The sequence below is a fragment of the Anser anser genome (assembly GCF_964211835.1).
Source record: "Anser anser genome assembly, chromosome: 20".
In the NCBI taxonomy this organism is placed as follows: Eukaryota; Metazoa; Chordata; class Aves; order Anseriformes; family Anatidae; genus Anser; species Anser anser.
Genome location: NC_139741.1, coordinates 4,666,309 through 4,682,038, shown reverse-complemented (window position 1 = coordinate 4,682,038; position 15,730 = coordinate 4,666,309). Strand labels below are relative to the sequence as shown.

The window sequence follows — 15,730 nt, the reverse complement described above, 5'->3', positions numbered from 1 at the left end:
CTTGGGCCGCTGGAAGATGTGTGTTGGTAAAGGGGCTTCCCTGGAGCGTGGGGTAAGAAACAGCTCTCCAGGACATCGTGACCCGGAGGGGTCTTCCAGCCCCAGGGGCGTTGGGTTAAAACCTTCACTGTCACCAGGGGGGCTTTCTGGCAGCACCTTGAAACCCAAGGCTGTGTCTGCTGTGGTTAAATTTGGCTTCCTCTCCTCCTCATCCCCCAAAAGGGGCCGCGGTCCCACTGTGTGCCCTCGTCCGATTGCCACCAGCCCCATGGGAGGCTTTGCTGAGCGTGCAGGACCAGCGGGCTGCCCAAGCCGGGGGCTGCGTGGCCACCAGGTGACGGTGACAGTGGCAGTGATGGGGTTGGGCTCTTCCCAGGCTTATCCTGAGTGTTTCCTTGGCATCAGCACGTCCGTCTCTTGTGCCTTATAGGAGAGCCAGCTTGTCCTGCTGGCGCTGACATTTAAAGCAGAATTTGAGCATGCAATAAAACGCATGCGGTCGTTGACTGGATCCCCCTTTCTGGTTACGCGTGGCTCATTTAGCGCTCCAGTTTTTTTCTCACTTCTCTTTATTTTTCAGCTATAGCTACAAATTCCTGATCGTGGTTTGTAACTCAGCGAGTGTTGGTCTGCCTGGGGGTCCTTCCCTCAATGTTTTCATGAAGTTTTGGGCTTGTCAGTGCTCTCCTTCGGTGTGTGCAGCCCCGCGTTGTCGGTCGGTGGGCATGCTGCCAGCTGAGCTCCCCGTAACACAGCGCGGTGCTACCCGGACAGCAGGGGCAGGAGCGCTGGGTATCGTCTTTATGGGAATTACCAGGGAAACACAGTGGTTTCCTTTAAGTAGCTAGTGATTAATCTGATTTAAGGGGAGGATATCTGCGAGATGCCTCCGTTTGCAGCTATTGCGTGAGAGGAGTGCCTGTGACAGCAAGATACATGATCCTGGCGTCTGAGATAACGCCTCGCCAGCTCTCTCAGGACCGACAAAATCTGAGTGTCAGCGAGCAGATGGCTAGCACGGAGCACAGAGAGGGATGAACTTCCCTTCGTCTTTGCTGTCACCTGTCCCTGCAGCCGGGCACGCAGCTGGCCTCGCAGCCGAGGATGTGTTGGGTGCACGGGGAGGCTGCCAAGGCGGGGGTGCTTCTGTCTGTGGGCACTGCCTGCGGAGGTGCGGGTCTGGGCCGAAATGCTGGCGGTGTCTGCCGGTGCCTTGGGAATGTGAAGCGGGGACAGCTTGCAGGGTGCCCATGGCACTGAGTGTGGCGCCGAGGTGCTGAGGGGTAGGCTCGGTTCTGTCCTGATCGCCCTCGGGCCGTTCTTTCTTGTAAAAACCCCAAAAGCCTCAATGATAAGGGGAACGGGAAATAGTGAGCCGAGTCCAAGGTTTGTCTCGGCGCATCTCTTTCTGTCTGGGGCAGCTGGTGGCGTGCAACAGGTGAAGGAAAGTGCTGCTGCCTTCTCTGTGCACCCGTTTCCTCTCCCTTGGAGCCAGGAGGGGACCTCGGGGCCAGTGCTGAAGCCGAAGGTGCGTGGGTGGCAGCTGCTGTCCCCGAGAGCCTGGCTGCAACATCCGTGTCCTTAGCTTTTTTTTATTATTATTATTTTTTAACTTTATAGTGTTTTCCCACTGCTGGAAAAGCACTTGTTTGGCTCTGAACGTACTGCAAGTTCCTCTTCTGGTGCAGGAAGGACATGCAGAGCTGCAGTGTTTAATTTTAACTGCTTAGGAGGGAACAAAACGCCTGCGTGTGTGTGTGTGTGTGTGTGTGTATGCGTGTGCGAGCCCTGGCTGGGACCTTTGAACTGTCCCCATCTGCTCAGGGGCCCCGCGGTGCTCCGGGAGGTGCAGGACGTGGTGTTTCTCCAAGAAGCCGAGCCGCAGTCCCTGAAAAGCATAAATACATGCACGAGTTCATGAGGTGAACCCGGTGCCCCAAAAGCCTTGGGGCACAACAGTTCCCATTCAAAAACCAGGCGGTGAGCACTGGTTTGGGGAGCGACTTCCCCGTGCCAGCCACGTAGCAGAGGGCTTGTACAGGAGCTAAAAGAGCCCTGTGGGCTGGGCATGGCCCTGGAGCTGGGGGTCCCGGGGGGCTTTCCAGGGGGTGCCTGCCCCTGGTGCTGAGCGGCGATGCTGAGCTCCCACAGCCCCGAGCATCCCGGGTGCCCACTGCAGGGCTCGACCCGTGCCGGGCTCCGTCAGCCCCAGGTCCTCCTGCCACACGAAGCCCTCGTTAGGTGCTGGCTGCAGCCAGAAGTGCCCTGCGGGGCCTGAATACATTTGCATTGTAAGTCCTACCACAGCCGTGAAATTTGTTTTGTTATTTTTCTTTTTTTTTTTTGGCTGGAAAGACACTTTTGTGCGGCGCACTCTTTGTTGGTGAGCTTCCCCTCCATCCTGCCCAGCCGGAGAAGGGAATGGAGGAACCCCCCCTTCCCCCTGGTGGCAGGGATATATTCCCTTGGGTTGGAAAAGGGAGCCTGGATTAGCCAAGGGCTGAAATGTGCGTCCATCCAGGCACAAGGGAGCATTTCCCCCCAATTTCACAGCACCACCAGGTTCCTCCCGCAGAGGTTGCTGAGAGCATCCCCAGGAGCCGCGGCACGAGGCGCTGCCGTAAGGGAGCGCACACACTTCCCTGCCTCCCCTCCAAGAGGCATCTCAAAATAGACTTGGCTTCTCCATCCCTCCTCTCTTTATCAGTGTTTGCTAAGCAGGGTGATTTGCATATGCAGATGAGCAGCAGGGACGGCTCCCTTGGATTTGGTTCAGGAGCCGAGCTTGGCCCCTGGGGCTGAGCAGAGAGGGAGGCTGCCTGCAGATCTGCCTGGCGATAAGGCGCAGCTGCAAAGTTCAGGGATCGCGGCGAGGTCTGGCACATGGGGAGACCTTTGTGCTCAGGATGGGTGATTTCTTCCTGGGCGGTTTTAATCTGGATCCTGCTACCCACCACCTCTTCCTTCTCCTTCCTGGCCCCCCCCAGGGATGGTGCTGGGGCTCTTCCAGCCCCGCTCGCCCTGGTTTTGGCTGGGTGTTCCCCGTGCCCGGTGCTGTTTTCCCTCTCCCTGCCAGGAAATTGTGTCAGAGGAGGGCATGAGCTGGCGGCATGAGGACACGTGGCTGTGGGAGCATGGTGCCAGCAGGTCTCTGCACCGCCACGGTGACACTCGTGGGGTTTGCCTGTTCCTGCCTGCCTGGAGCAGGAAAAATCCCATGTCAGGCTGAGGGAACGGGCTCTGCAGGAGCCGTGGGAGTGCCATTTGCTCAGGAGATGCCATCCTCCGCCAGCAGCAGCTTCTCAGGGCCGTCCCCATGGACTCACTGGTGGTGTTTTGCTGCCTCCCAGCCGCTGCTCCCCACGGGGCTCGGTGGTGCGTTGCCAGCCTTGCGGCAACCTTGTCCCGGCACGGGCTGGGCGAGCACCTCACAGGCTCCTGGAGGCTGCAGGCAGCTGCCCTGCGCTCCCCTCGGCACCGTGCTCCTCATTTAGGGGCTGGGGGACATCCCCATTGATTCCCCGCTCGGAGAAGGGTGCGATGCTGCCAGGGGTGCCCGTCTCCCAGCCAGCACCCCCGGGCTGTGCAGCTGCAGCCGGAGGAGCCTCTTGCACAAGAGCCCAGAAATAGCAGCGCGTGGGCTGCCCGGCCGTGGCGCAGCAGATGCCAGGCGAGCAGCGAGCCACCCGGCGGGCTGCACGAGGTCGGAGGGTGGTGGTGGGGATCCGGCCGCCCCCTTGCCTCGGCTCTCTCCGTGAGGACGCTCCCGGTTCCGAGAGATGCGTTGTGGCTGGAGCCATGGGCAGGGGCAGTCGGGGTGTTGGAGTACGTGGTGCTCAGTGGCTGTGCCACCGCCTGCCCTGGGTGCTGAGCGTCCACGCAGCACCTCTGCTGGGAGCCAGGTGCTGATGTGCCCTGCGGGCTGGAGCTGCCGAGCAGGGTTGTGTTGTTGTTTGTTTGCTTGCAAAGGTGAAAAGAGGATGGAAAGAGAGTGGCCAGAATAAAGCAGAGGGCTTTGGTGCCGCCCTCTGCTCCAGGCTGTGCAAAGAGCCTGGGTTTGCTGTGTGCAGCCATCGGCAGCGGCATGGGGACGGCTCTGGGTTGGGTGCGTGGTGCATGCAGGGGGGTTTCCTTCACCCCAAATCCATGGGGTGATTCCACGTGGCCTCCAAGCAGCTCCTGCCCTGACAGCAGAGCTGTGCTGTGCCCTTGCCTTCCTCCCTGAGCATCTCTGGGCGGCGATGCTTGCTGGCGACACCGCTGGCTCATCGCAGGGGACACCAGGGTGTCCCCACTTCAGGGGAGATTCTCTTGGCCCTCCCAGAGCTGCTTGGGGAGGCAGGGGCTTCCCTCACCCTCCAGCTGACGGGCTGATTCACCGAGCACAGACACCCCGCCGTGCCGGGGGGGCTGAGAGCTGCCTGCCCCCCTTCTGCTCTGCAGCTGCAGGGGCCGTGCTGGTGCTGCAGCCGCTGCAGAGGGCCCCGGGCCGGCGCTGCTGCTCCTGCGCTCGGTTTCCTGCCGCGAGCGGTGGATGCATGCGCTCAGCCCCACCGCCGGCGCCTTCCTGGCCTCTCCGTGCAGCCGGGCCCTGGTTTGGCTGCATGCATGCTCCCTGCTGCAGCCCGAGCAGCTGCTGCCGCCTCCTCCTCCTCCTCCTCCTCTTCCTCCTCCTCCTCCTCTGTCCCCAGCCCTGGCGCTGGCTCTTGCTGCTTGGGCGCTGAGGGTGCCGCCAGGGCACGGGGGCTGGGCTGGGAGGCTGGGGGTGAGCCAGAGCCTGGGCTGGTGCAAATAGGGGCTGGCAGAGACAGGAGAGTGGCGAACGCACCCGCTGTGCCCTGCGTGGGGTGTGCTGTCTGGGGGCTGTCACCCCATGGCCACCCCTCGGCACCGCGTGTGCTGATGGCTCGGGGACAAGGGGAGCGTTGGAGCCTGGTCGCATCCTGAGCTGGGGATCCCCGAGGTGCCCAGGAGCGGGGTGCGAGGGGTGGGGGACGGCAGCACCTCCTGCCCTGACTCAGTGTGTGCTGACTCACGGCCAGGGGGGGCTGCAGGCAGGGGAGGGCTGTGCCAGGGCTCGATCGGGCCCTTGGGCTGGATACGGCCCTCTGGGGAAGCAGGGCTGCGCCCAGGCGGCACCGGGTGCTGGTGGCAGTGCCAAGCTGCGCTCCCCCAAAATGCATCGGCCGCCTCTGAGGGCTGCAGCATCCCTGGGGGCAGTGTCCCCCCCAGCCCCTCCTGGGTTTTCCAGGCATGGTGGCTGCCGGTGCCCCCCGTGTCCTGGCACTTCACGCCCCGGTGCTCTGCCTTCCCCGCGTGCCGGTGGAGCATCATCCATCCTGCACATCAGCCCTCCCGCACGGCTCCCATCTGGCCCTGGCGCCAGGTCCAAGCCCATCCCCGAGCAGGGCAGGATGCGGCCGAGGGCAGCGGCTCAGGGTGCTGCCCGCACCCCCTGCTCGGGGTGGGGGGGGCAGCGGTGTGGGCACGGGCAGGAGGGGGCAGCCTGAACGCTTGGCTGGCTCCTGACGTATCGGGGTTGATGACTCTGGCACTTTATATTATTTCCTTTGGCTACAAGCAGATGGGGAGGGCAGTTTAACCCCTGCTTGCCCCAGAGCTGAGCCCTTTATGGGGGGCACGGGGGGGGCTCCCCGGGTGCTGGCTCCTCCTGGGGAGTGGCACCGGGAGGGGTCTGCGTGCTTTGCATCCAGCAGCAGCAGCTGGTGAGGTTTCGCCGGGTAGGGGCACAGCGTGGGCATCCCTAGGGCATAGGGAGGGGATGAGAATGAGGTCAGGGAGGGGGCGGTAGGAGTGCCAGTGGCACAGCTGGGTGCCCCCTTGCCCCCCAGTGCCACCGGGGCAGCCTGGGGACCCCCACACACCCCGGTGCCCATGCTGCCACCGTCCCCACCTCCCCGTCCCCAGGCACCGCGGGGGGCCGGCGTGGCTGCGTGCGGGGGACGCTGGGCTCGGCTCCCCCCGGCGAGGCAGAGGCGGGAGGCGGGACGCGCTGCCATTGCCAGCCAGCACCTCCTTCCTTGGGTGCCCCTGGCAGAAGAGCCACGGTGCTGCCGGGCAGGCGGCCGTGTGCCCCCTTCTCCCAGCCAGCCCCCGCCTGGGCCTGCGGCCCCCCGCCTCCCGCCCTCGCCGCCTTTGTTGTGCGATGAGAGCCGGCTGGCGGAGCTGAGCGCCGAGCATGGAGCCGCTGAGCCACCGCGGCCTGCCGCGGCTCTCCTGGATCGACACCCTCTACAGCAGTACGTGCCCTGGGCGGGGGGGGCCGGGAGGGCTTGGGGTGGCGGGTCCCCCCCCTACCTGTTGGGCGACGCTGCGTGGCGCTGGGGACGGGTGCTGCGCCGGCGATGCGGAGCCCGAGGCGGGCAGGGGGCAGGTGATGCTGGCGGGGGCCGCGCTCCCCCCTCCCCGAGCATCCCGCACGCCATGGCGGCGCTCGCCGGGGTCGGTGCGGGGGACCTGTGCCCGCTGCGAGGGGCTGCACGGGTGGGCTGGGTGGCGGTGGCACTGGTGTGGCGGGGCGCATGGGTGCCGGAGCGGAGTGACAGCTCGTTCAGCCCACGGGGTGCTTGGGGACCCCACGGAGTGCTTGGGGACGGGGGGGTGCTGGCTCTGTCCCCGTCCTTCTGTGGCCTCGGGACTTCTCCTCTCCCCCAGCAGTGATTTTAGCAGGCACGGTGCTGAGGGCGCTGTGGAAAAGCGGTCCCATGGTGCTGGGACCCGAGGGCTGGCAGCTGGGGGGGCTGCAGCAGCGCTGGGGGTGCGAATCCCTCCTAGTCCCGTGGATGGGCAGCTGGGAGGTGGTGCAGGAGGATCGAGCCCCCCATGGTGCCGGTCCCGGGGCACCTGGCGCAGGCTGGCTGGCTTGGCAGCATCCGAGGGAGCCTGGGGCACGGGTAGGAGGTGGGGGGCTCGGTCACAGGGTCCTTGCTGTTTGTTTTGGGGCGCACTGAGCCGCCTGGGCGCACCCGTGGGCGGCTTTCAGGGTGTGAATTCCCATTGGGGTGTTTGCCGGGAAGCAGCTGGGCATGGAGCCCGGCACTTGTGGGGCAGGTTTGCGTGGGGAACGGGGATGGGGATGTGCAGGAGGGGGGCACGGCTCCCTTCCTGAATTTGGAATCTGCTGTGCCCACGAACCCGGAGCGGGGGTCGGTCAGGGGTGTGTGTGTGATGCGTGGGGCTGAGCCCTCCCCAGAGTTTTCCATCCTAAATCCCCTAAAGCAGACGCTCGCAGCCGGGGACACCGTGCTGTGCCAGCCTGTGGGGACAGCCAGGCTGGAGCCCGGAGGCTGCATCCAGACCCAGCCTCCGCACGCTCCTTTTTCCCAGCAGCTGCCTCCCTGCAGAGCCCACGGTGCCTGGCCACGCCGCCCTGCTGGGCACCCAGCTCCGGGGACCTTCGTGCCCGGGGGACGGGGGCACTTGGGAGCGGTGCCCGCACCGTGCCAGGCTCGTGAGCCCCCCGAGATGCTGCGGTGGTTGGGGAGGAGGCAGCGCGGGGTGCGGAGGAGATGCTGTTTGTGTCGAGGCCCGTGGAGGCAGGTCTGAGGCCAGCTCACGCATCCCTGTTGTCATGGTGAATTTTCACCCAGCCCCAGTAAAAACGTGGCGTTTTCCCAAAGCTCGCAGGCTGGGAATAGCAAAATCTGCTCCCCCCCTCCCCGTGGGGATGCTGAACTTCTCCTGTGGAAATGAGGCGGGCGAGCGTTGAGGTGTGCAGAGCCCTGGAAGCAGTGTGTGCCCAGCTGGGAAAGCGAAGAAAATGCCACCCTGTGCCGCGGTGACAGTGCTGTCACCTGCCCGCGCTGGGGAGGAGCTGGTGGCCGCCCTTGGCTGTGCTCCCTCTCGAGCATCATCTCGCTGGCATTGGCTTGGGTGGCAGAGCTGAAATGTGATTTTTCTTTTTGGGGAGGTGTTCCTGGTCCTGCTGCGCTCTAGGGCTGTGAGCCAGCCCACAGGAGCCCCGTTAGTGCTGGCATCCCTCGGTGCACATGGGGCTGGGGTCTGCAGCGCTGCGGGGGGAGCCTGGGCCAGGGGCTGCTTTGGGTGCAGGGCTCCGAAGGTGGCTCCTCTGGGCCAGGCTCCCTCTGCTCCTCTGTCCCCATGCCTTGGGTGGAGCAGGAGGGTTTCCACTGCTGCGAAAACCCGGGTGCCTGGAGCAAAAATAGCTTTGGGTTTGGCATGGGCACAAGAACAGGCTGCAGGGGCAATGCAGCTGCGGGGGGAGGAGAGAGGCAGCGAGATTTGGGCTTGCTGGGCCCTGCAGGCAGGGAGGTGCAGGGGACGGACCCTCTGTGTCCCCCGGGCATGAGCAGGGTGTCCCTCCCTTGGTGGCATCGGGCACAGGTCTGTGTGCCAAGCGATGGCACTTCCCTGCAGGTCTCTGCCTGCGGCGCATCCTGGCGTGTGTCTGCCTGCCCTCGGAGGGAGAGCGGTGATGGAGCTGCTCCTGCTCCGTGGGGACTGGGGGCTTTGCTCCAGAGGCCTTGAGGAGGTCAGAGTGGTCCCCGCTTGCAGGACAAGGCGTGGGCACAGCACGAGGAGGCCTTGGAGATGCGCTGGTCCCTCCCCGCAGCGTGTTAGAGCTGTGATGTGGGGGAGACCTCTGCCCGGCCTCCCTGCGTGAGAGCCTGGTCAATGACACATGGCTGTGGCTCAGCCAGCAGGGTCGTGCCAGGAGGCGGCACAGCTGGGGCCAGAGCCATGGGGACGTGTGCCCCTGGGTGGGCACGGGGCTGCAGTGTGAACCTGCTCAGGCTGGGGAGGAGCGATGGGGGCTTGAGAGCTGGGTTGTTCCTGCTGGTCCCTTCCCTTCTGTGCCTCCGTGCCATCGACACCACCTCCTCCCCTTGCGCCGTTGCCAGTGTCACCTCTGGCAGGTGGCAAGGTCCCCAGCCGCCTCATTAAAACTGTTCCTCGTTACCCGAGCTGCTCCCAAGCCTGGCAATGGGGCGGGGAGGTGGCCAGGTCCCCTCCAGTGCCGGTGCTGGGCTCAGCGTGGGCTCCCCTGGCCGCTGCTGGCTGCCAGCCCCGTCCCTGGCATGGGGGCTGTGTGGAGGCGGTGGCTTTGGCAGGTCTGGCGTGGCCTCGGTTGTCCCCATGTCGCTGTCGGTGGATGCTGGAGTGGATGGGGTGGATGGCAGGGGCTCGGGTGCTGGGCTGCACATCAGCCTGGAGATGAGGAGCTTGGGCCTGGTCAACAGGAGCTTGGGGTTTCCCCGTCCATGCTCTGAATCTTTTTTTTGGGGGGCAACCTTCAGCTTTGCCCACCATGGCAAGGGCACCTGCCCCAGCAGGGTGTTGGTGACAGGCCTCAGGGGGATGCTCGTTAGGTGCTAACTGCTAACGAGGAGAGGTCTGAGAGCAGCTGGGCTGTCCTGGCAGAGCGGGACACACCTGGGCCGTGCTGGGGCTCTCCTCCATCCTGCCCCCGGGGGTGCAGGAGAGGTTCCCGACACCCTGCTGGCACCTGCACGGCTCCCAGCTTCGCAGCACTCCTTGATTTACAGATTTATCCACTTAAAACGTTAAGCCGAGTGCAATATTAATGCGATGAGCAACACCGCTGGGAGCAGGGGACTCCTCGGCGGGGTGAAGCATCGGCAGCACAGGGTTTGTTCTGGGCCGGCTGCAGGTCACACGTCCCATTTGTGCGGGGGTCTTGGCTGCAGGGACACCCGGGCAGGACACAAGGGGACATCTTGGGGCCTGGTTGGGGTCCGCTGGGGCTGGGGGGCCGTGTGTGGGGTGCCAGCTGCACCCCGCGGCCGCCTGTGCCGCAGCCGGGCTCCCTTCCCCCTCGCCTTTGTCAGCATCTCGGGGCTGCTGCAGCCGCCTCTCCCCGCCGCCGAGCTGCCGCCGTTTCCATGGGAACAGGTTAGGAGCCCCCCCCGGCCCCCGCTGCGCCCCCGGCCCCGCCGCAGGCCCCGCGCCCCCCCCAGCCCCCGCTCGGCTGCTCCCGGCTCCCCATTTTCTTCCCCACGCCGTGCCGAGGGCTCCGGGCCCCCAAAATGGCCGCACCCGGGGCTGCGGGGCAGCGCGGGGACTCCTCTGGCCTGCTGTGGTGGCGGCCCCCTCGCAGCAGACCCCCTTGTGCCACCTCAGCGTGGTTTGTGGCACGTTGGCGCTGCCACCACGTCTGCCACGTCTTCTTCCAGGTGGGGCGGCGATATGTCCCCTTGCTGCCCCCATGGGCCTGGCACTGCTCCGGGCAGGGGACAGGGAGGATGGCGACTGCCAGCCCTGCTCCATCGCCCCCCCCCCCGGGGCCGGCGAGGAGGGCATTGAGCTGCTGGCGAGGGGCCGGGGTGTCTGGAGGAGCAGCTGCCCCCGCGCAGATGAGGCCTGCGGCTTCCCGGCACCATGAATTATGCAGAGGCAGGGAAGGGTGCCCGCGCTGTGCCCTGCCTGCCCCGCGGGCAGGTGGAAAGCCGGCGGGTGTGTGTGTGTGTCCCCGCATGGCTCCGTGTGTTGGAAACGGGCTCGTTAGTCCCCTGGTAATTACAGGTTGGTGCACAGCCACCACTGGCATGGTGGCAGGGTTCCCCTGGTGTCCCTGTCCCCTCCTGCCCCACTGGTAGGCAGCATCTCCTGGATGCTCACCCCCGTCTTCTCTTCCTCTGGCAGATTTCAACTATGGTGCAGACGACTACGACGCCGAGGGCAACGAGGAGCCCAAGGCGCTGCCGGAGGGCTCGGAAACCATGCCCTACATCGACGAGTCGCCCACCATGTCCCCCCAGCTCAGCGCCCGGGGCCAGGACAGCGGCGACGGCGTCTCGCCCACACCCACTGATGGCCTCGGCACCGGGGTAGGTGGGCTGGGCGCCGGGGGCTGCGAAATTCAGGGCTGGGGGTGCCCAGCTGGGAGGGGTCTGCGGTGTTGGCGATGGTCTGGTGGTGCTGTGACCTCGGTGGATGTCCCCTCTGCTTCCTGAACCCGGTTCCTTGTCCGGATGCTGTTTGGGACGGGGCTGCGCCCATCCATGGGACATGTTGGTGTCCCTGCCCCGGACAGCAGGCTCTGGGTGCTGGAGCCCAGCCAGGAGGTGCTGGGACCCCCCCTGTCCCCTGCCCCTCGGGCTGGGGAGCCTGGGGACAAGGCACAGCCGCGCTGCCGGCTCCATCTAGCGGCACCTGGGGACACCCTGCAGAGGGACACCCTGTCCGTCCCCTCCTCTTTGCAGGGAAACTTAGATTTAACTCCTTGGGCTCTTACTCCAGCATCCTCGCCGAGCCAACGGGGTTTTATCCATCCTCTTCCCAAGGAGGGGAGCTTGGAGAGCTTCGGAGCAGGAAACTAAAAGCGGAAAATGTGATTTTTTTATATTTTTTTTCCAGAATCAAGGTTTCCCAAAAGCCCAGGGGGTGCCGTGCTGTCCCGGGGACCTGGGGGCTGCTGCCACTGGGTGCCTCTGCTCCCCAGCACCACGGGGGCTGCTCTGGGGAGAGCCTGAACTGGGGCGGGGGGGTTCTGCAGCATGGCGGGGGCACGGGAGGAGGCGGCGTGGAAAATGTGGAGGTTTTTGCCGTGGAAGGAGTTAAGGCCTTAACCCGGATGTTGAGGCGGAGGAGCACAGAGGTGTGGCTTCCTCCCCCAGGGTGCTGCGCAGCATCCTCGGCGCCCAGCCCCACGGGGGTCCCGCGGGGCCCTCCTGTGCGTCCCACCACCCCGCACCGAGCTGCCGTGACCCCGGGCACGGTCCCCTGGTCCCGCAGCGGGGAATCGAGCCAGCCCCTGCCCCGGCACCCTGCTTGCAGTTGGGTCTCGTCCCCTGGAAGGGTGGTCCCGGGGGGGGGGGGGCAGCGGGGTGGTGGGTGGCCCTGGGGGACGCAGGCGGTGACACCGTCTCAAGTGGCCGTCTTAGCTCAGTGCTGGCCCGGCACTAACAGGATTGGGAGCTTTAGAGCTCAGCACCGGCTCTGCCTCTGATCTCTTTATCTGCAGCTGCTTGGGCTAGAGCTCAGGGGAGTGCCCTTTGGGTGCCGGCACCTGAAATCTTGGCATACCTCCAGCCTCGTGGTGGGCACACGCGTGTCAGCTGGTGCCTGGGTGGCACGGGGCGCCTGGCTCAGCCCGCCTGCAGAGGTGTCTGCATCCCCTGTTGTCCTCCTGGTGCCAAAGGTGGCGTCTCCAGCCTGGGGGCTGGCAGGATTGGGGCAGGGTGTCTCGTCTTGTGTGCTCCTAAGGCTGAACCTGGAGCCCCCCCAGCCCTGCGTGGGGACCAGCCCGTCCCACCCACAGCCGTGAGCATCCTGGTGGGGGCTGTGGTCACAGCGCAGGGTGGTGGCCCAGCCTCGGCTTGGGTGTTGCTGGGTTTGGTGCTGACAGTAGCTGCTCTGGTCATCCGGTGTCTGTGTCCTACCAAAAACGTGCAAAGCCTGAGCTGCAGCGTGGGGTTTGTTACGGGTTTTGAGAGGAGCAGGGAGCCTGAGCAGCTTGTAGGGACTGAGCAGCTGCTGGTTCCCCTTTTGCTGCTGAAGAGAGGGGGAAAACAGCTGAAACGGCTCTTGCGTTAGCTCGTGCAGATGTCCACATCTCCAGCCTCTGCTTGCCCCATCTGGCAGCGCCTGTGAGGCCCCACAGAGCCGTTGGGCAGCAGCCGGGTGCTGGTCCCCGCTGGATGCAGTGCGGGTGCTCCGGGAAGCACCGTGCGTCAGCAGCATTTCCCTGCCGAGGTTCCCTCTGGAGCAGGAAGGGGTCCAGGACCCTTTTCCTGGGGGGGCTGAGGTTGGGGGTCCAGGTGCCCTTTTGGGTCCTGATCCTTGCTGCTGCCCTTTGAGGCGATGGAAGACCCCGTGGTCCAGCTCCCTCCTTGCATGGGGGGCACCGTGGGGACCCCAGGCAGGATGGGCGCTCTCCCATCGCTCGTGGCTCTGCCTGGCGAGCCCGGGGAGGCCACGGGGGGGTCGGGATGGAGGCAGCGATGCGGGTGGGGGACCCCTCTCCATGGGGTGCCCCCGGCTCAACGCCTTCCCCCGCCGCCCTGCACCACGTAACTCCAAAAAAAGCGGGCGGCGGGCTGCTGCGCCCCAGCCTTGACCAGAGCGAGGAGCAGCCCCACCTCCAGCGCCGCGACGTGCATTTCCTGTAGCGAGAGCGCAGGGCGGAGCGGCGGGGCTGGCTGCGAGCAGCGCGGCACGGCGGGCAGCGGCCCTCCACCGCCGGCAGCCCCCCCGGGGGAAGCATTGGCCTGGTGGGCAGAGCCGGGCACCCCCTCGGCCCCCCCCCCCAGCTCCGGCGGTCCCACCGTCCTCACCGACGCCACGGTCACGCTCGCGTGGCCGTGCCGCTGCCTGGGGAGCGCCTCGCAAAGGGGCCGACGGCCCGAGCCGGGGCAGGCGGGAGCACCGGGGATCCCATAATGGCTCCTTTCATCCAGAGGCTGTGGCCGGCGTCCAGGGCTGAGTCAGGCCGGGCTGGCTCGGCCGCGTAAGCTTTCCCAGCTGTAGCCTTGCGGGGTCCCCGTGCACCCCCAGCGGTGCCCGGCAGGCCATGGAGGAGGAAGAGGAGGCCATAGGGTACCTGGATAAAGTCCTGGAGGATGAAGATGACTCTGAGCCGGGAACCCCCACCAGCCCCGGGTCTCCGTTCTCGGCCAGCGAGAAGGTGGGCACCCGTGGGGCACCCCCGCTCTGGCGCCGGACAGGGTGGGGACGGAGACGGGCACCTCGCCGCTGCCGGCCCAGGTCTTGGGGTTTGGGTGTGAGGTTTCCTGGGGCAGCGGTGGGGAGGGGAGAGGGTGCCAAGGGCTCAGCCGGTGCTTGCGCATGCCTGCTGGGGTGGGATGCTGCGTTGGCAGAGCTGGGATGCCCGGGAAGAAGCTGGACCACTCTGTGCCGCTGACTGACCACGCAGCCCCAGGCAGACCCCCCTAAAGTGCCCCCAGCCCTGCTGGACCCCGGGGCCGCGCCCCCGGCCGGCCACAGCCCTGTGTCTTCTCTCGCCCACCTTGCTTGGGTGCCCTGTGGGGACTGGCACGGGGCTGGGGGAGGTCTCCATCCCTCCTCTCCTCGAAGTTTCTGACACGGGGTGGATGGACCCTGCTGGAGGGTGGGCTCCTCGCCCCTCGGGGCCATGGGGTCAGGCTGGCACCGTCCCTGGGGGTGCTGCGGGTCCCCGGCGCGGACGGGCCCCTTATCTCCCCAGCTCTCACGCAGGGCCCAGCCTCTGGGGAAGCAGGAAGAGCCCGTGACTAATCGGTGGCAGCGAGCCCGCCAGCACCGAGCGGAGTCCCTGGGCACCCCCCCCACCCCCGCTGCTCACCGCAGCCTGGCCTTAAAGTTGCAGCTTTGGGTGGGGGCACCGGGCTCGTGGCAGCCGAGGATCGGGACCGAGCGGGGCAGGACGGGCGATGCTGGTCCCAGAGACAGCGTGCACTTCCTGGCTGCGCTCCCATCCGGGGGGGGGGTGCTTGTGCCGCCCACTGCACCCGTGCGTGGCTGCTGCTGCCGGACCCCCGGCGCGATATTTGGGGCCAGCAGAGCTGGCTGATGGCACAGGGGTCCCCGCAGGCAGTGCGGGATGGGGGCAGACAGGACCTGGTGGTGTCTGAACTGTCCCAAATTGCCCGGAGCAACGAGGTGGGAGTTGTGATCCTCTCCAAAAGGGGCTGTGCCAGATGGGTTAAGGCAGGAGACGAGGATCTCTGTGCTGCAGAGCTGTGGCTCTGCCTGGTGCTGCTCTCGGCGGCAAAGCCCAGGTCCTGAGCGTGGTTTTTAGTGCTGGGCTGGGACTCTGGGCACGGCGGGCGTTCAAGGTAGTCCAGGACCTGGGAGCAGTGTTCAGGGCCGTGCCGATGTCAGGGATGGGACGTGTGTCCCACCAAGCAGAGCGGAGGCTTCTGGCATGCCAAGGAGCAGTTTCTGGGTGGGTGCAGCTCCCAAACCCCCCACACACCCTCCCAACACCAGACCTGTCCTGCTGCCACCGCGTAGGGGCCGACGGTGACCGCGTGGGGTGGCGCTTTCCCAGAGGAAGCCCCAGGCGGAGAAAAGGGTGGTGCCGGCTCGCATGGCGCCGCTGGGCATGATTCCAAGGGGTGCCTCTGGACTCTGCCCGGGGAGAGCTGTGCCGTGCCGTGCCATGCCGCCTTGGAGCGCTGCCCGCGGCGCCGGGCTCCGGGCCAGCAAGGAGCGGGGAGAGCAGCGCCACCGGTGCCGCCCCGGCTCCCCAGCTGGCTCCAGCCTGGCCGTGCCGCCCCGCCGGCACGTGCTTGGCCCTCGCCGTGGCGTCCCCGTGGTGGCAGGGCCGTGTGTCCGTGCAGGGACGCCGGGGCTGGTGGGGTGTGGGGGCTCCGTCCCGCGCCGGTGGGACTGAGCCGGGCTCCTTGCTGTGTCACACAGGGCGAGCGAGACACCGGCAAAGGGCTGGAGATGCGGAAGCTGGTGCTCTCCGGCTTCCTGGCCAGCGAGGAGATCTACATCAACCAGCTGGAGGCACTCCTCTTGGTGAGCACAGCCGGGGGGAGGTCCCCCAGGACGGGTGGATGGGGTCCCTTCTGCCGGGGCAGCCCCCGCCCACCCCCCCCGCCAGCCTGCCCGGCACAGAAGTATTTCCAGCCCCGCTTCCTCCCGCGGACACGCCGGCCCTCGCGGTCAGGACGTTGTTGCACAACGCGAGGGTCGCTGCTGATGCAGACGGGGAAGTCCCAGGGGTGAAGGAGCATCGACACGCAGTGACAGCCCCTCGTGCAGGGGGGCCCGGGGTCGT

The 15,730-nt window shown here is 66.2% G+C and overlaps 1 protein-coding gene across 3 annotated transcripts in view; it reads left to right on the top strand.

Moving 5' to 3' along the window:
• The window catches only part of ABR (ABR activator of RhoGEF and GTPase), a 35,252-nt gene that overhangs the window by 1,827 nt on the left and 17,695 nt on the right, over window positions 1-15,730 (top strand). Inside the window, exons 1-3 of one of the 3 annotated variants that reach the window (XM_083806434.1) lie at window positions 5,998-6,260; window positions 10,645-10,829; window positions 15,364-15,468. In XM_083806434.1, the coding sequence (XP_083662560.1) occupies window positions 6,200-6,260; window positions 10,645-10,829; window positions 15,364-15,468 (351 nt within the window). In that variant the 5' untranslated portion in view covers window positions 5,998-6,199. Of the gene's footprint in view, window positions 1-5,997; window positions 6,261-10,644; window positions 10,830-12,764; window positions 13,628-15,363; window positions 15,469-15,730 lie in introns of those variants that run through there. The other 2 variants (XM_083806433.1, XM_083806435.1) reach the window with 2 other exon arrangements.